Here is a 20141-nt window from a genome sequence, read left to right as displayed (position 1 = left end):
AGATGTCGACCTGTTTTGGTGTAATCTGTAAGAGGTGGATTTAGACACAAATTAATCACCACACAAAATAACACAACACTGTCAGTATATCTATATGTTTATTTTATTATAAAAAATAATCTTTATGTTCAAATATGGGTATGTTTTTAAAAATCGTCTAAATAGACATTGGCACAAAGTACCTTTTAAGTTTTACCCAAGTTTTTATGATGCGCAACCGGATAACAGTGAGTTATTCCTACGAGATGCGTCAGAATTAGCTGAAATCAGCTAACCAGCGACGTCGAATAAGAGGTATCACATTCCGGAATATATGTACAGTCACTTCGGAATTATAATACGTGTAAACTTCCGGTTTCGAAAACAAAACGAAAGTTGAGGAAGGAAGAGAAGGGAAGGTAGGTGGGCTCGGTGAACAGAATCTGTCGGAATATTTTACCAGTTACTGATAAATATAATGGAGGTTCATGACGTTTCTGATCGGAAAGCTAGTGTAATTTCGTTTTCTGATTTTTATCATACTGTACAACAAAAACTGACAAAGTCATGATCAGGTTTACATAACAAAGTAGTATGACTAATATATATATATATAGACTAATTAAACTGCTCACTAACGTTACTAAGCAATTTAGATATAGACTCCTGCAGACAGTGCGCTTTTAAGATCGACATGAAATGAATATTTAATTGAAGTAATAAAACAGTACGGAATTCATTCATTACATTTGAACATGCTATTTTTATAACAGTAATTCCGAGAAGGGCTATATTTAGCAAAACATTTTTGACAGGTGCCTTATAAGTTGATACGGATGGTGAGATTTAGGCAAACAGTCTTGAGACTTGGCACTTACAAAATGTAAGTATGTTAGCCTTTCATGTCACTATATGTTACTCCCATATCTGTGGGAATGACCAGATATCTAATTTTAGCACCATTTCCAGCACTACAGACACACAATAATCCGTCTAATTCATGCCACTGTGTAAAGTGGTTTATAAAGTAATGGCACTTGATCAGCAAAAACTTAACTACACAGATACATGTACTTGTAACAATTATGTTGATATCTAGTTGCAGTTAAATATTACATTTATGTAACCCTGGTAAATACTAGCCGCAATATACCGAACTACTGGTATCTGTATAGTAATAACAGTCTAACAGGTGAGTGTCTATATCTTAAAGGACCAGTGGTGGCCGAGTGGTTCAGGTGTTCCGACACTTTATCACTACAGCCCTCCACCTCTGGGTTGCGAGTTCGAAACCAACGTGGGGCAGTTGCCTGGTACTGACCATACAATTGTAGGTCAGTGGTTTCTGGGTACTCTGGCTTTCCTCCCCCTCAAGAACCAGACACGTCCATAATGACCCTGGCTGTTAATAGAAAGTTAAACAGAATAAACTCTACCTAAATCTATTACATGTAAGGGAGGTAATGCCGACATTAGCAAGGACAGCATGTTATTAGCAATATTTACAACATTTTTTTTATCAGTGACTTTTATTAAGAGGTAAATCTGCAACTCAGGTAAAAATCAATACCTGTAAGTTTGTTTGTGAGGAAACTATTTTATGATTAACATTTTTTTGGATGGCCATGCTAATTTTAATTAATTTGTTATAATATAATAGAGAAATATCTTAACTTTGTCTTTTGTCAAATACAGAATAGATACCACAGGATTGGGCAGTTTACCTGCAGATAAGGTGAGATATTTGAGAAGGTGTCATGTCGTCATTGTGAATATTAAGTATTTTAACAAAGTTATTTAACATTTTGTTTCAGATTGAATGTGTGATTGGCAGATATGGAAGACGAAGACATGCAGTACGACTTTTCCAAACAAAAATATCCAAAGCGTGGCCTTGTCTATATCATCGTGAACGAGAGGTTTTCTGCCGAGGGATATCCCGACAGGCATGGAGCGTACACTGATTACAGAAACATGAAGAATCTGTTTAAACCACTCAATTTAAAACTAATGACATATTACGATAAAACTGGACAGCAGATCAAGGATATCTTACAAAGCGGTATGTACAAACACTGACAAATATGTCATACAAAACGGTATGTACAAACACTGACAAATGTATATTAAAGAACAGTCATTAACGGAGAAGGGTTGTCTTGATACAACCACTAAATACTTTATACAGTTTACTGACGAATCATACCTTCATGAGGTTCACAATTAATTCATTCTCAAAAAATACTATTTCGCGGAAGATTGGATTGCTATAAAAATTTAATGTACTTTTCAGGTGTCAGGTTTATCCCCTCAGGGAAGTATTGTTTTAAAAATAGAAGATCATACCAGGTTTGTTTTGGTGGGGTTTTTTTGAGACAAAGTCTCAGTTGACCTATTGCAATCGCCTTTTGTCCGGCGTCCGGCATCGTGCGTCGTAAACAATTTACATCTTCAACTGCTTCTTAAAAACTGCTGAACTAAATTCAATGAAATTTAACAGGAAGCTTCCATGGCTGAGGGTGAACCAAAATTGTGAATTATATGGTCCCCACCCCCCAGGGGCTTGAGGGGTGGGGCCAAAAAGGGTCAAATTGACTAAAATTTCAAAAATCTTCTTCTCTACTCTCAGATATGGTAGAATCAAATACTTTTCATAGATGGAAGGGTCTTAAGGTGCTTTACCAAAATTGTGAATTTCATGACCCTGGGGTCTCACGTTTGCCCCTGGGGAGGGGGTAAACTTTACTATAGTTTATATAGGGAAATCACATTTTTGACTATTATTTGTTGGAATTTTATTGGAATTCATTCTAACTTTGTTAACGTTATCAGCTTGGGATGACAGTTTGATGTACATGTTGGCCCTGACTGACCCCCAGGGGCTGATGGGCGGGGCCAAAAAGGGTCAAATTAACTGAAATTTCAAAAATCTTCTTCTTACAACCCAAATAAGGTAGAATTAAATACTCTTCACAGATCGAAGGGTCTTAAGGTGCTTTACCATAATTGTGAATTTCCTAGCCCTGGGTTCTCGCGTTTGCCCCATGGGAGGGGATAAACTTTACTATAGTTATAGGGAAATTACATTTTTGACTATCATTTGTTTTATTTGTTTTGAAATTCATTCTTTCATTCAAATTTACTGAAATATTTCAGAAATCAGGTGACCGTTAAGGCCCATGGGCCTCTTGTTTTATTGTAAAATCTAAGGTGTGGTATGTAGCAGTAAGATCATCATGTTCTTCATCTGCATTTTTTTTAATCTTGAACCTGTAATTTCTGATTTTATAAATTCTTCATAAACCGATACATTTCTCTTCTGCCACACAGCTTCCAAGAGGCCTGACCTTGCTGATCGGTCTTGCTTCATTTGTGTAATCAGTTCCCACGGAGAACAATGGGCAGAAGTAGATAGGAAAGAGAAAAAGAAGACAATGGAACATGCCATTGTGGGCGTAGACGGCATGAGAGTGCTAACGAAGGACTTAGTGGGGTTCTTCTCGGAGGATAAGTGTTTTGACATGGTGGGAAAACCCAAACTTTTCTTCATTCAGGTGGGTACCTCAATCTAATTACCATATAATACATCTTTTGTATACATAAAAGTGTTAAAAATCCTGTTTTTTCCCCACATTAATTTTACCATCTAGACTTTCCTTTACAGAAAGGAAGTTGTCAGAATTACCCATTTTCAACTGTATCTTAGTTAGTGGCTTTAACATTGATCAATTTGGACCATGTCAAAATTTTTTTTTGGAGTTATGGCCCTTTGCGCACAGGTAGTTATCACAATTTAGTTTTTTATCCCTTTTCCTCTACAACTTGTCACGTCAGATATTTTTTCTGGAGTTATGGCCCTTTGCATGTACAGGAAATTATCACAATTAATAGTTTTTCATCCCTTTTCCTCTACAACTTGTCACCTCAAATTGAATCTTCCAAATTAGGCAGCTTATTCAGAAAACAAAAAACCTGATGCTTTTCATGACGACCATGAAATTTTCCACATGACACCCTTACAATTAAGTGGGTGCAGGCGACACATCCACTTCTGTGGGAATTCTGGTTGGTTTAATCATCTGGTTGTGATACGTCAAAGTTTATCCTTGAATGCAATCATAGTTAAAGCATTACACTTCATTATAGAATAAATATCTTTCTAAATTTTGATTGGATCTTCCTTACAAAATACATTACTCTTCTTTCTGTGGGCTGTAATATATGACACTGTGTTGAATATGTTTGAAAAATTTGTGATATACTTTCCTCTATTGTATGTAGTTTTCTTTGACAGGCATGCAGAGAGACACTCTACAGTACTGATCGCAGTAAGGCCGTTGACAGGGGGGTAGCTATCCAGTACGTTGTGTCTGCTAAGTTATCAAAACATCGACGGATGAGACAGAGATTATCGCTGAACACAAAATATGATAGTGCCGATAGTAAACCGAACCAAAGCGGTAAATATCTGATAAAAAAATGTTAAGATTGTCGTTAGTAAAATGCACCTGACCGGTAAGTATCTCAACCAGAAAAATATTGTTAGTGTTGATAGTAAACTGGACCAGGCCGGTAAGTATCTAACCAGAAAAATATTGTTAGTGTTGTTAGTAAACTGGACCAGGCCGGTAAGTATCTAACCAGAAAAATATTGTTAGTGTCCATAGTAAACTGGACCAGGCCGGTAAGTATCTAACCAGAAAAATATTGTTAGTGTTGATAGTAAACTGGACCAGGCCGGTAAGTATCTAACCAGAAAAATATTGTTAGTGTCCATAGTAAACTGGACCAGGCCGGTAAGTATCTAACCAGAAAAATATTGTTAGTGTTGATAGTAAACTGGACCAGGCCGGTAAGTATCTAACCAGAAAAATATTGTTAGTGTCCATGGTAAACTGGACCAGGCCGGTAAGTATCTCAACCAGAAAAATATTGTTAATGTTGATAGTAAACTGGACCAGGCCGGTAAGTATCTCAACCAGAAAAATATTGTTAGTGTTGATAGTAAACTGGACCAGGCCGGTAAGTATCTAACCAGAAAAATGTTGTTAGTGTTGATAGTAAACTGGACAAGGCCGGTAAGTATCTCAACCAGGAAAATGTTGTTAGTGTTGATAGTAAACTGGACCAGGCCGGTAAGTATCTAACCAGAAAAATAGTGTTAGTGTTGATAGTAAACTGGACCAGGCCGGTAAGTATCTCAACCAGAAAAATATTGTTAGTGTTGATAATAAACGGGACCAGGCCGGTAAGTATCTAACCAGGAAAATATTGTTAGTGTTGATAGTAAACTGGACCAGGCCGGTAAGTATCTAACCAGAAAAATATTGTTAGTGTTGATAGTAAACTGGACCAAGGCGGTAAGTATCTAACCAGAAAAATATTGTTAGTGTTGATAGTAAACTGGACCAGGCCGGTAAGTATCTAACCAGAAAAATATTGTTAGTGTTGATAGTAAACTGGACCAGGCCGGTAAGTATCTCATCAAGAAAAATGTCTCGTCATCAGGATCAACATTCCAGAAAAATGTGTCAACAGTATCTCACAGATAATGGGTCTTGTGTCATCAGGCTCAACATTACCACATATAGAATAACAACAAAGTTTATGTATGTAATAACGAACATGTGCTCTGTGACCTCAATTGTCTCCACTATCTAACACTGATGATGTGTCCCTTGTCATCAGGATTACCAGATAAATTCATGTAATGATGAATCGTGGATGTGATATCATTTTATTACATATTTACTGGTGAAATATAAAAAATTATTAATTCTATAAAAGTGAAATTTTTCACTAGTGAAAAATATCACTTTTTCTGATTTGACCAATCAGAAAATTGCTTTTAAATAACCATGGTGAAAATTAAGATTTGCATATAGCTCTTCATCATGTTATATGACGTCATAATTCAAGATAGAATACATAATGTCACGATTTTGGCATACATTTGTAAGCTGTTGACAGGTGGCCATAATGAATTCTGGGAGAGACTGAGCTGCCTCTGTATATTTTGTTATAAAATGTAATAAACAGAATATCTAGCAGTATCTTCAGTAATACAATGTACCAATATAATTTACTCGTGTGAAATATTTTGATAATTTTTACTTGTGTTACACCAAATATATTTCACTCGTGTTGCAAATATTTTGATATTTTTCATGAGTGTATAACAAGAGTGAAAAATATCCAAATATTAGCCACATGAGTGAAATAAATTTGGTATTAGTGAAGACCCTGTACGATATCCTCTATGTAGTGTTCCTGTGACATCATTGTTCTTAATAGATATCCACAGCAAACTCGTTGTTCAGGGTGATAATAAAAAATATTGAGATTTTGGGGTATTAATGAGAAACAGAGTTTCATTGCTTATCTTGTTAGCAGTCATTAACATATATAAAATCATTATTTCAGAAGTCCCTTTAGATGCACTGGACCATATCATTGATCCAACTGGCAACGGTGACAGTGATGATGATGACCAGTTATCTGATGGCTATGACACAGCGACCACGGACGAAGACTCTGACGCGGATTCTGACAGAGAGGTAGGACAAGCTATAACTGATCACGGAAGGAATTTATAATCTCATAATTTAAACCACGATTATCACCATTAATAGCTTAAATGTAAATATTACACCTTCAGTTCCAAATTTTAACATGACTCAAACCATGATCACCACAACCACCAAAAATCTAACCCCACCCCGATTCCTCACCAACATCCCCACCTACACCCCGATCCCCCACCACAGCTTCTTACCCTAACAACCACAGCTTCTTACCCTAACAACCACAGCTTCTTACCCTAACAACATCCTTACCCCATCCAACACCCCTTCTTCATTGTTATCCCCACCTACACCCCCATCCCTCACCACAGCTTCTTACCCTAACAACCACAGCTTCTTACCCTAACAACCACAGCTTCTTACCCTAACAACCACAGCTTCTTACCCTAACAACCACAGCTTCTTACCCTAACAACATCCTTACCCCATCCAACACCCCTTCTTCATTGTTATCCCCACCTACACCCCCATCCCTCACCACAGCTTCTTACCCTAACAACCACAGCTTCTTACCCTAACAACCACAGCTTCTTACCCTAACAACATCCTTACCCCATCCAACACCCCTTCTTCATTGTTGTCCCCACCTACACCTCAATCCCTGACAACATTTCCACCCCAACCAACATCCTCTCCCCCATCACTAACAACACTACTACCCCAGCAACACCCCCTTCCCCATTGACCCCCCCCCCCTATCACCAACATCCTCTCCCCCATCGACCCCCCCCCCCATCACCACCAACACCATCATCCCCAGCACCTGCCACATCAACAACCTTATACCCACCAAAAATAACCACTTTGACATGATCTTGATGAGATGATAAATCCATCAACCAAACAAACAATGCCCTTCTCCCAATCATTCAACTCAACATCACCACTGTTTCCAGGTATAAATAGGTAGTTCTCACATACTTCACAGGGTTATCAGGCGGTTAATAAGGAAAAGATAAATCGATCCTACACATGGGGATAAGGACAGCCTGCACACGCTATATGACGCTGCTCACAATAACGTAACGTCATCATTTTACGTTGAGTAACCAAGTCGTAAATGATGACATCATAAATTTTGACACATATTCATAAAAACATTGAAGATGAGGCGATGAAAAACTTTCATAAAAACTTACATTTGGTTGCAAGTATGTGAGAAAAATAATCAAACATGGGTCTGTTCCACAAACAAGAATATCTCAACCCTCGTGTAAGAGTTTGGCTGGCCAGCACTCGGCAAGCCTCGTGCTGACTGGTCAAACTCTTACACTCGGGTTGAGATATCCCTGTCCATGGAACATACCCATGTTAGATTCTATTAATCTCCTTCCCGCGATTGAAATATTATAAGAGATGATTTTTACAGACAGGACACGAAGAAATCAAGAAGAGAGACAGATCAGTAAACACGGAGAACGAAGATGTAATTTCCAAGGATGACGTGAAAATAGAAATCAGACACATACAGGCTACAACACTCTCAGACCAAAACAAAGACCTTAACGTTGTTCCCAAGGAGGAAGAGAAAACAGAAATCCAACAAAGCGAGAGAATGGTACCTAGTGGTGTTCCGCTGGACCAGGATGATGCTGGAGCCAAAGGCAAACACAGGGTCCTACAGATATACAGGAGGCAGAGCCCATGGAGGTTACCGCCATTCCTTGTCATGACGACATGCTCGTCATGTTCGCTTCCCCTCCAGGTAAATTTACACTTGTTACCATGACGACAGGTTCCTTGCCCAACCAGGTAATTATAAACTGCTTACCATGGCGTCATGTTCACTTCCCCTCGAGTTAAGCATACATGTGTTACCATGACGACATGTTTGCTTCCCCACCAGGTAAATATACACGTGTTACCTTGACGACATGTTTGCTTCCCCACCAGGTAAATATACATGTGTTACCATGACGACATGTTTGCTTCCCCACCAGGTAAATATACACGTGTTACCTTGAAGCGATACATAATATTATTTTGGTTACGGATTTGAAATTTCAGAGTCTGAAATTTAGAAAGGACTTATATGTGGCCAGGGGCTTATTTATATATAAATAGGGTTCATTGTCTAGGAATCTTTTTCATATACTTATCAGAACAATGCTAGACTGATTTTACATGTTATTGTCCAGGTAAACTCGCATGGAGAAGTACTTCAGAAGGAGGCTGGCTGTTAGCAAACCTCTACAATGTCTTTAAGCAGTACATACGCAGCCGTAAAATCAGTGAACGAGATTTTCTCAGCATCCTTATCGAAGTATCGCAGGACGTGTCACTCAAAGAGACTAATACGGACAATCCTACATTGAACAACATGAAGATGGTGCCCACAATCTACCACCGACTCACTAAAGAAGTTGTCATGTGTTTTGGTAAGGAAACAGGACTGTTGAAAAAGCTTAAAGAGAAGATTTCAGAGTTTATCTCAAAATGATGACCTGAAATGATAGTCTATCAAACATTTGATTCAATCTCTGTCAGTACTGAGGGTCGGGGTTATATTTGATTTACAATCTCTGTCAGTACTGAGGGTGGAGGTTACATTTGATTCAATCTCTGTCAGTACTGAGGGTGGGGGTTACATTTGATTCAATCTCTGTCAGTACTGAGGGTGGGGGTTATATTTGATTTACAATCTCTTTCAGTACTGAGGGTGGGAGTTATATTTGATTTGCAATCTCTTTCAGTACTGAGGGTGGGAGTTATATTTGATTTACAATCTCTGTCAGTACTGAGGGAGGAGGTTACATTTGATTCAATCTCTGTCAGTATAGAGGGTAGGGGTTACATTTGATTCAATCTCTGTCAGTACTGAGGGAGGAGGTTACATTTGATTCAATCTCGTTAGTACTGAGGGTGGGGGTTATATTTGATTTACAATCTCTGTCAGTACTGAGGGTGGGGGTTATATTTGATTTACAATCTCTTTCAGTACTGAGGGTGGGAGTTATATTTGATTTGCAATCTTTCAGTACTGAGGGTGGGGGTTATATTTGATTTACAATCTCTTTCAGTACTGAGGGTGGGAGTTACATTTGATTTGCAATCTTTCAGTACTGAGGGTGGGGGTTACATTTGATTTACAATCTCTTTTAGTACTGAGGGTGGGGGTTGGGGGTTACAGGGAGGGGTAGGTGCATGGTCGTTCTTGGTTTATGTGGGGAACATAGGTATGTAGTTTAATATTCTGCCCAGGGGAGGGGAGGGGGGGGGGGGGGGGGGGGCATGGTTAATGTCTCTTAGAGGACATAGTTTTCATTTATGTTTGGGGAAGTCTGCTTTGCATGGTCTCTCTGAGCTCAAATGTACATGATTTCTGAATAACCTATTACAGAATGAGGTGAAGATTTGTGTTTTTCATTGTCCTTTTTAGACAGAGCCATGGCCCTTTAAACTTATGATGTAAAGAATATTTATGACTCCAGCAATGTCAGATACAATGCATGCTCGTAATTTCTGGATATATGCTGCCTTAAAGATGGGTTCCAGTGTACAGTTGGACTTTGTTCTTCCACATCAGCACAGTACAAAAAATGAAATGACTTTATGTAATGTTAAATTATTAAAGATGAAATACTCACCAATCACCTCCAGGTTTATATCTTATGACCTTACCTCAGAGAATTATTTCTTATCCTCATGTTTGTGTTATTTCTTTTTTGTAACATGCTGTTTACTTTCTTAACATATACAATCAAACTAAGAGTTTGTCCGGCATATGGTAGAATATTGTAGAGCGCGGAATTCAAAATACAATATCTATTACACAACAGATTTATTTCTATACAGTCTTCGCAAACAATTTTTAAAGTTAAAATATTATGTTGCTATGGACTTGGTTATCCAGAGTTTTACCAACTCCCTGCCTATACTGGTAAATATCAAACTTGGTACTAATGAACATTCATCCTTTGGCAATGTGAGATTTTATTTCATATTTGTTAACTGACACATTCGCTTCATTACTATACATAACAGAATATAATCACTTGTTAAGAACCAGTCAGCTTCAATAAATTGAGAAGGCATATTTTATTGGTGGGAGTTAAATCTGAGACATAATATTCTCAGTTTAATACTTATTCTGTGAATTACTTTTAAATTATAAATTAGACATTATCACTTAGCTTATATTTCGGGGAATCCCAAAAATGATAGTTACTGCAAACTTTCAAGGTGAACAAGGAGAGAACTATACTGGAACCCATCTTTAACATTTTACCTGTGATATTTTAGGAGTTACTTCCCTTACATTTTACCAATACTTTGTTTGTAATAAGTGGCAGAGTCAAACTCTACTACCACTTCAATAGTTTATTTTCTGTTTGAGTTGAAGTGCCAAGTGTGGAATTCCTAAAGGAAGTCATGTACTGTTCCCCTTTATTTTTTGAGTGGGAAGTAAAATTTTGTTTCTGATATATACTTTTTTGGTCAGTTTCAGCTTTTTTTTCAAATCCTTGTGTAATAGGATCATGTATATCTATATAGTAATATTTCTCTGTCATCTTGAGATATCACTGTATTTCAGAGTAATTTTGAAAGGGGAAGTAACCCAGTAGTCTGCATTAAATTTAAGGGTTAACTTTTCAGATGAACTGTTTGTTTTCTAAAATTATGAATAATATCAATAATATGATATTAAGCATTCCAGGGTAATTTTGTTATATTCTCATTTAATCTGTAGATTATATTTATTTACATCATTTAAGAATGATAAACAATAATTAACTCTTTGGTCAGAGTAATGTAGGTGGTAAACCAGTAACTAACTAAGGACCACAGACTACTGACTATAGTCAATGAGACGGAAACTAGAAATAGGCGGAGTCATGTAGGTGGTAAACCAGTAACTAACAATTTCATGTAATCATGTCTTTAGTCAATGATTTTATGTCACATTATTTTCTTTATTCAATATATCCTTGTTCAATCATCATATTTTATTTTACACACATTTTCTTTTATCTTTATGGAAGAGCTTATTTTATTTACACATGTGTATATGATATTATTGCATGTTCTATATATAAAGGCTATTATACATTTAATTTTAAAGGGAGATTACTGAATTATTGGTGACAGCTTACATGTATGTAAGGTTGCACTACACCAAAATTGTCAATAGGCTCAAGTCCCTGTGATCTCCCAAGGTACATGTATAGATAAATACTCCTTATTTTTTGTCTGTATTTTTACTGAGGATAAATTGTAATAAAAAACATGTTATACTAGAAGAGTAATATACTATAACGTGTACTAGGAGATTAATAAACTATAACACATCTAGGAGAATGATATTCTATAACAAGTCGTTCGAGGAGAATAATAAAAAATAACATTTTGTACCTGGAGAATAATAAAAAATAACATTTTGTACCAGGAGAATAATAAACTATAACACGTTGTACCTGGAGAATAATTAACTATAACATGTTGTACCTGGAGAATAATTAACTATAACACGTTGTACCAGGAGAATAATAAACTATAACTTGTTGTACCTGGAGAATAATAAACTATAACATGTTGTACCAGAAGAATAATAAACTAAAACACGTTGTACCAGGAGAATAATTAACTATAACACGTTGTACTTGGGGAATAATTAACTATTACACGTTGTACCTGAAGAATAATAAACTATAACACGTTGTACCTGGAGAATAATAAACTATAACACGTTGTACCTGAAGAATAATAAACTGTAACACGTTGTACCTGGAGAATAATAAAATATAACACGTGGTACCTGAAGAATAATAAACTATACCACGTGGTACCTGGAGAATAATTAACTATACCACGTTGTACCAGGAGAATAATAAACTATAACACGTTGTACCAGGAGAATAATAAACTATAACACGTTGTACCTGGAGAATAATAAACTATAACACGTTGTACCTGAAGAATAATAAACTGTAACACGTTGTACCTGGAGAATAATAAAATATAACACGTGGTACCTGAAGAATAATAAACTATACCACGTGGTACCTGGAGAATAATTAACTATACCACGTTGTACCAGGAGAATAATAAACTATAACACGTTGTACCTGGAGAATAATAAACTATAACATGTTGTACCAGGATAATAATAAACTATAACATTTTGTACCTGGAGAATAATAAACTATAACACGTTGTACCTGGAGAATAATAAACTATAACACGTTGTACCTGGAGAATAATAAACTATAACATTTTGTACCTGGAGAATAATAAACTATATTATGTTATACCTGGATAATAAAAAACTATAACATGTTGTACCAGGAGAATAATAAACTATAACACGTTGTACCTGGAGAATAATAAACTATAACATGTTGTACCTGGAGAATAATAAACTATAACACGTTGTACCTGGAGAATAATAAACTATACCACGTTTTACCAGGAGAATAATTAACTATAACACGTGGTACCAGGATAATAATTAACTATAACACTTGGTACCAGGGGAATAATTAACTATAACACATGGTACCAGGATAATAATAAACTATAACATGTTGTACCTGGAGAATAATAAACTATACCACGTTTTACCAGGAGAATAATTAACTATAACACATGGTACCAGGAGGATAATTAACTATAACACGTGGTACCAGGAGAATAATTAACTATAACACGTGGTACCAGGATAATAATAAACTATAACATGTTGTACCTGGAGAATAATAAACTATACCACGTTTTACCAGGAGAATAATTAACTATAACACGTGGTACCAGGAGAATAATTAACTATAACATTTTGTACCTGGAGAATAATAAACTATAACACGTTGTACCTGCAGAATATTGAACTGTAATTATTATTCCATGATATAATTTAACTGTAAGACATAAAGAATAAGATAAGGAAAGGAGGTGTCTTCTGCTTCGTGGACGACACGTGACATATACAATGTAGGTCAAAGCTGTGTTAATCTCGATCACAATCTTAGTTAGGATAGTGACAATGGAACTACTGAACATATCAACAAATATCAAACAAGTAAGACGTCATGTCACATAAGACCAACACGCATGCTCAATATAAGTTGGTATAACTTAAAGCTTGTTTTATATTTGTTATAGAGTAAATAAAATTGGAAATCAAATTTTAAATATTGTTGGAAAGTATGAAGATGAAGAGAAGATTGTGGATGATTATGATTTTAGAATAAATACAGGTACATGTATATACACCAAGTATTGTTCGGTAGGGCTACTAGGAACCCCCTATATACATGTATATATATATATTATGTACATGCTGTATATTAATGATCTCTTTATTTCATATTGAACATGCTTTCCCAGAACATTGTTCTGTTTTAATATTTTCATGCAAATGTAATTCATACCCATATTTGAACATAAAGATTATTTTTTATAATAAAATAAACATATAGATATACTGACAGTGTTGTGTTATTTTGTGTGGTGATTAATTGGTGTCTAAATCCACCTCTTACAGATAACACCAAAACAGGTCGACATCTTGGATTTTTAGCCCACCATCATCAGATGGTGGGCTATTCCAATCGCCCTGCGTCCGTGGTCCGTGGTCCGTCCGTCCCTCCGTCCGTCCGTCCGTAAACAATTCTTGTTATCGCTATTTCTCAGAAAGTACTGAAGGGATCTTTCTCAAATTTCATATGTAGGTTCCCCTTGGTGCCTAGTTATGCGTATATAGCATTTTGAGACATATCGGTAAACAACATGGCCGACAGGCAGCCATCTTGGATTTTGACAATTGAAGTTTGTTATCGCTATTTCTCAGAAAGTACTGAAGGGATCTTTCTCAAATTTCATATGTAGGTTCCCCTTGGTGCCTTGTAATGCATATTGCATATTGCATTTTGAGACATATCGGTAAACAACATGGCTGACAGGGAGCCATCTTGGATTTTGACAATTGAAGTTTGTTATCGCTATTTCTCAGAAAGTGCTGAATGGATCTTTCTCAAATTTCATATGTAGGTTCCCCTTGGTGCCTAGTTATGCATATTGCATTTTGAGACCAATCGAAAAACAACATGGCCGACAGGCAGCCGTCTTGGATTTTGACAATTGAAGTTTGTTATCGCTATTTCTCAGAATGCACTGACGAGATCTTTCTCAAATTTCATATGTAGGTTCCCCTTGGTGCCTAGTTATGCATAAAGCATTTTGAGACCTATTGGAAAACAACATGGCCGACAGGCAGCCATCTTGGATTTTGACAATTGAAGTTTGTTATCGCTATTTCTCAGAATGTACTGAAGAGATCTTTCTCAAATTTCATATATAGGTTCCCCTTGGTGCCTAGTTATGCTTATTGCATTTTGAGACCAATCGGAAAATAACATGGCCGACAGACAGCCATCTTGGATTTTGACAATTGAAGTTTGTTATCGCTATTTTTCAAAAAGTACTGAAGGGATCTTTCTCAAACTTTTTTTGTAAGTTCCCCTTGGTCTGTAGTTCTGCATATTGCATCTTGGGACCAATGGGAAAACAACATGGCCGACAGCCAGCCATCTTGTATTTTCTACAATTGAATTTTGTTATCGCTATTGATCAGAAATGGCTGAAGGGATCTTTCTGAAATTTCATTTGTAGGTTGCCCTCTGTGCCTAGTTATGCATATTGGATTTTGAGACCAGTCAGAAAACAACCTGGCCGACAGGCAGCCATCTTGTATTTTGACAATTGAAGTTTGTTATCGCTATTTGACAATGGGTACTGAAGGGATCTATCTCAAATTTCATATGTAGGTTCCCCTTGGTCCCTGGTGTTGCATTTTGGGACCAATCCAAAAACAACATGGCCGACAGACAGCCATTATCGCTAAATCTTAAATTTTATATATAGGTTCCCCTTGTTTGAAAACAACAAGGGCTGTTTCTGAATTTACACAGATTAGTAACACTTAGAGGAAGGGAAAAGTAAAGAAAAGATCAATCTGACATGTAACCTATAAAGATAATTCAATGGTGGGCGCCAAGATCCCTCTGGGATCTCTTGTTATAATTTAAGTTTGTTACTGATATTTCCTGAGAAGGACTTCATGGATGTTTCTGGAAGTTGATATATGTGTTCCTCTTTGAGACTGGTTACGGAATCTTTGGTTATAGATCATATTCTCGGCACTCATCGGCTGTCAATCTTCCTATGTGTACAGAGTGAAACAAATTCTGGTAGATCAGTGTAGCTTAACTAGATCAGAGTAACTTGACTCGGTTAGATCAGAGTAACCTAACTCGGTTAGATCAGAGTAACCTAACTCGGTTAGATCAGAGTAACTTAACTCGGTTAGATCAGAGTAACCTAACTCGGGTAGATCAGAGTAACCTAACTCGGTTAGATCAGAGTAACCTAACTCGGGTAGATCAGAGTAACTTAACTCGGGTAGATTAGAGTAACTTAACTCGGGTAGATCAGAGTAACCTAACTCGGTTAGATCAGAGTAACTTAACTCGGTTAGATCAGAGTAACCTAACTCGGGTAGATCAGAGTAACCTAACTCGGTTAGATCAGAGTAACCTAACTCGGGTAGATCAGAGTAACCTAACTCGGTTAGATCAGAGTAACTCAGTTCTGGTAGATCAGAGTAACTTAACTCTGGTAGATCAATGGAATCCGTGTTTCTTGCAATGTTTACGAAGAGGATTTTCCTGTGCATCATTTCTATTTTTGTCTATATCTGTTGCTGTGGGCGTCATAACTTCAAGTCCATATGTGAGGCGTGGAACGACATATGATCGCCATAGTTTGTGTGTGGCTGTTGGCGACATTCCGTTCTTTGCACAAAGACCAGCTCCCAGGATTGCATAGATGGTTTCTTGCACAATTTGTCCTTTCTTTGATGTTTGTCTTATTAGAATTGGAACGGGTAATGCCCAGGTGTATTGTTTCTGCAGTTGATGTAATTTTGGTTTGTCTAATGTTTTTAGTTGTTTCCTGTTTGCTTTTTTTTTTTTTTTTTTGCTGTTCCCGAATATAATTAAATTTGATTTTGTGGGATTGATGGTGACTCGATCCAGCGTGGTGTGGTAGTTAATTAGCTCTAGCAATGCTTGTATTTCATGGTGGCTGTTAGTAAGGAGGGCAATGTCATCTGCGCATGTAGGGCAGGCTACATTGATGTCTCCAATGTGGGTTCCAATGGCGGTGCTAGTTATACTGTCCAGTATGGTGTTGTTATAGACCTTATAGAGCGTGGTTGAGAGCTTGGCTCCCTGCTTAGTTCCCTGTTTGAGCTGTACATCGTTCGAGAGGTTGTCTTCCCATTTGACTTTTGAATTTCTGTACATGTTCCTCAATAGGGATCCAGAGAGGTCCCGTGACTCCTGCATGGTAAATCTTGTAAAAGAGTATCTCATGGTTCACCGTGCCAAAGGCTTTTTGTGCGTGTAGCGTTACCAGAAACTGGTCTTTCTTGTTTTCATTTGCATGTATGATTGCCTCTGAGACCATAAGGGCAGCCCGAGGTGTGAGACTCTGACGTAAACCCTCTTTGTAGTGGATTTGCTTGTTGTTCAGGATTGCCTCTAGCCTGGACTTTATGGTGGCCTCGTTTGTTACAGTGATACCTCTATAGTTGGATGGAATTGTTTTATCCTTTGCCTTTTTGAGTATAGGTGTTGGTATTCCTTCTTTCATTGGCTGGATTACTCGTATATCCAGATCTTGCAGTATTTTATTAAAGATGCTTGCTAGGGTACTATCTCATTTATCCCCTGTATATTTCAGATGTTCTGTTGATGTCATTTGCGTCCACGGCCTTCCCGGAGTTGAGGCTTTTTATGGCTATCTCCAGTTCTTTTTCCGATATCGGCTTGATTTCCATGATAGCTCATTTTGTATTTTTGATAAATGCTCTCTGTTAAGTCGTTACTAATGTCCGGTGGTGGTGTGGCTAATTGTTGAAAATGCGCCATTGTTCTAGGGTTCCAAAGGTTCAGAATAGAGAATGTTGTTGACGTTGATTACTTTAGTGTTAGTGAGCCTGAAGATCTTTGTTTACTAACCAGTTTGTAAATTAGCTTACTGTCTCTCTGTGAGGAATTCATGATATCTCAATGAAGTTGGTCACGTTGGGATCCATAGTCTCTTCGTTGAAGTGCTCTTTTAATCGCCTTGGCTTTTTGGTGGAGTGCCAGGGATTCTACTTCATTTTTACATTTTCTTCGTTTTGCTTGTACTAAATTTTAATCTTTGAGGGCTTTAACTATGTCCTCGTGGATTATTGCTTTCCCCGACTTTCTTCGAGTGATGCGCTTCCTGTATTTTGGTATGGATATCTCTCCAGCCTTGTGTAGCGCCTTTTCCAGATTTCTTAGATCTCTTTGTGGGCTCTTTACATGAGGGGTTGTATCTATCCGTTTTAAGGTAATTGGCCAATCATTCTCTATACATGTCCATGCTACATTTGTTCCGGTTAGGTCTTAATTGCACTTGATGTGGTTTAGGTCTTATGTCCTGGGGATGGTAACCGGGAGGGTGTTAATGGAGAACGGTACATGGTCCGATGTGTTTGCAGTGTCCATGTCGGAGATAGCGAATAAAGGGTTCCGAAACTCTTCCTCAGTTGTGAATAAGAAGTAATCGATATGTGACTGTGATTTCCCATTGTGGTTGTAGTAGGTTGGTTTGTCAGAAGCAGCCGCAGAGTACAGGTTAGGTTTTCTAAATGAATTCATTCAGAGCAGTATCTCTGGGTGATTGTTTTCTTTTTGGCATGGCATTCATATCTCCGGCAATGACCAGAAATTGTGACGTATTGTATTTATCAATAATTTTCTGTAGCTGTCCAAGTGTGTCCCTGTATTCCGACATGTCACTGGTGGATGGCATGTACACATTTATTAAACATAGGGGTTTCGAGTTGGTGTTGATTTGTAAGACAATTATTCGGTTGCCCTTGTTTGGCATGGCTTTAACTGCTTGGTCCATTTCTTGGTGCCAACGGATTGCAGCGCCTCCGTATTCTCTCCTTTTGTTAAGGGCAAATTATGGATCATTGTCGTCCACTGCTTTGATTGACGAGTTATAGTGAGGGCTGATATCTTTCAGAATTAGTTTTTCTTGTGAGAATAGCCAGTGCACTTGTATTACAAGGATTTCACATGTTTTAGTGTGATTAGGACATAGTTGGCGTTAGATTTGGTGTTTTGGATATAAACCGGTGTTCTCGTGTATGCGAGGCAGACAGGGCTGGACCAATCTAATTACAAATTAGACTTGTAATTTCCACATCTCTACGATACCCTTTAATGTATTGCAGTGTATCTTAGAGTATCGTAGAGGAGTGGAAATTGCAAGTCTAATTTTAATTGGATTGGGGCTGGACAGCTCGCTTGTTACAACCTATGTCCAGGTAAGGATGGATTAGCTGCCGCTATAGTATAGGGCCGGATGGCCCGAGAGACTCGGTATAGGAGCATGGGTAGAATTAGAATGTGCCGGCACGGTTATATAGCTTGGTAGCCAAGTGATAGTACCAAATTAACAGTAGGACAGCTGATTGAGGGGTATATAAAACAAGAAATATCTTATTAAAAAGATAAACGGCATAGTTTTAATGCTGGTGGCTATAATGTAAAACTGCTGGTGAAATAAATTAACGAACTAATTATTAAATGCACTGTTTCAGCAAGGATAACAAAATTATATCAGTTTGAATCATTTTTGTTGATAATAAGACTGAATTTGAATCAGGAATATAATCTTATTAATGTGTCATTTGAATAGATACATCCACTTATTCAGCTTGCATTCAATCTTAATTTTGTTTCGTCTTTAACTGCATATATGCATTTTGCATTTATCGCTACAATGACCAATCACATACTTCATCTTGACCAGTAACGCCACCTTTCGCATCATATCCGGTGCCAAAAGAAAATTATACGGCTATGCCGAAAAGATATACTGTGGGGCTATAGTTGCTATAGTATAGAGAGAACACAGGACTGAGTACAGTTCGTATATTTCCCCTGTGTAGAAATGTAATAGATCGTTAACACTAGGGCCAGCCGTCTCACTGTGTCTAGGGTGTAGTTTGATGGGCTTTAATATAGGAACATTGTCAATGTCAGGTTAATATATAGGGTGGATATAATGCAGGAAGGAGCAGTAATTGCTAGATAAAGTGTTATAGTAGAATTTTATATAGGTCGGGAAGTAGTTATTTGGTGAAGTTATTGTATAGGAACTATTTAGGTAGTATTTACGGGTTTGTCTATATATAGATATAATTTAACTTTAGGACGCTAGTCTCAGTGATAAAGCTTATTTTTTTGATACTATGCTGCTGTCCATATTTTGCAATGGCAACAACCTTTACAATTGTTATGTTTTCAGATGATGATTTGTTTTGTTATTAAATACTGGAATTGTTTTTCTGACTCTGGTTTTTATTTCTCTTATATTTCTCCTTCTCTGACAGAAAGAACATTGTCGAAGAGAGATAATGAGGAATAGGTGTCTGACATATGAGATCACAAAATTAAACACAACGCAAAGTACATCATCATACCGCTATATCCGGGATTGACAATTATTCGACAGAAATCCCACGTCTACTAC

General features: G+C 37.2%; 1 protein-coding gene across 1 annotated transcript; it reads left to right on the top strand.

Moving 5' to 3' along the window:
- The first annotated feature begins 341 nt into the window (after positions 1 to 341).
- Positions 342 to 9699, top strand: LOC117315066. The gene is made up of 7 exons (XM_033869206.1): positions 342 to 398; positions 1794 to 2041; positions 3310 to 3533; positions 4274 to 4439; positions 6403 to 6536; positions 7933 to 8268; positions 8702 to 9699. The coding sequence occupies exons 2-7, from the start codon at positions 1816 to 1818 to the stop codon at positions 8744 to 8746; spliced, it is 1131 nt and encodes a 376-aa protein (XP_033725097.1). The 5' UTR covers positions 342 to 398; positions 1794 to 1815; the 3' UTR covers positions 8747 to 9699.
- Positions 9700 to 20141: the final 10442 nt, after the last annotated feature.

Source organism: Pecten maximus, chromosome 17 (assembly GCF_902652985.1).
Source record: "Pecten maximus chromosome 17, xPecMax1.1, whole genome shotgun sequence".
Lineage (NCBI taxonomy): Eukaryota > Metazoa > Mollusca > Bivalvia > Pectinida > Pectinidae > Pecten > Pecten maximus.
Note: the sequence above shows the minus strand (reverse complement) of the source record. Positions and strands in the feature narration are given on the sequence as shown.

Coding starts and splice junctions, on each gene's coding strand:
- LOC117315066 (XM_033869206.1), top strand. CDS start 1,816: ATGGAAGACGAAGACATGCAGTACGACTTTTCCAAACAAAAATATCCA. Junction 3,534..4,273: donor CCAAACTTTTCTTCATTCAG/GTGGGTACCTCA, acceptor TTTCTTTGACAG/GCATGCAGAGAGACACTCTA. Junction 6,537..7,932: donor ACGCGGATTCTGACAGAGAG/GTAGGACAAGCT, acceptor TGATTTTTACAG/ACAGGACACGAAGAAATCAA.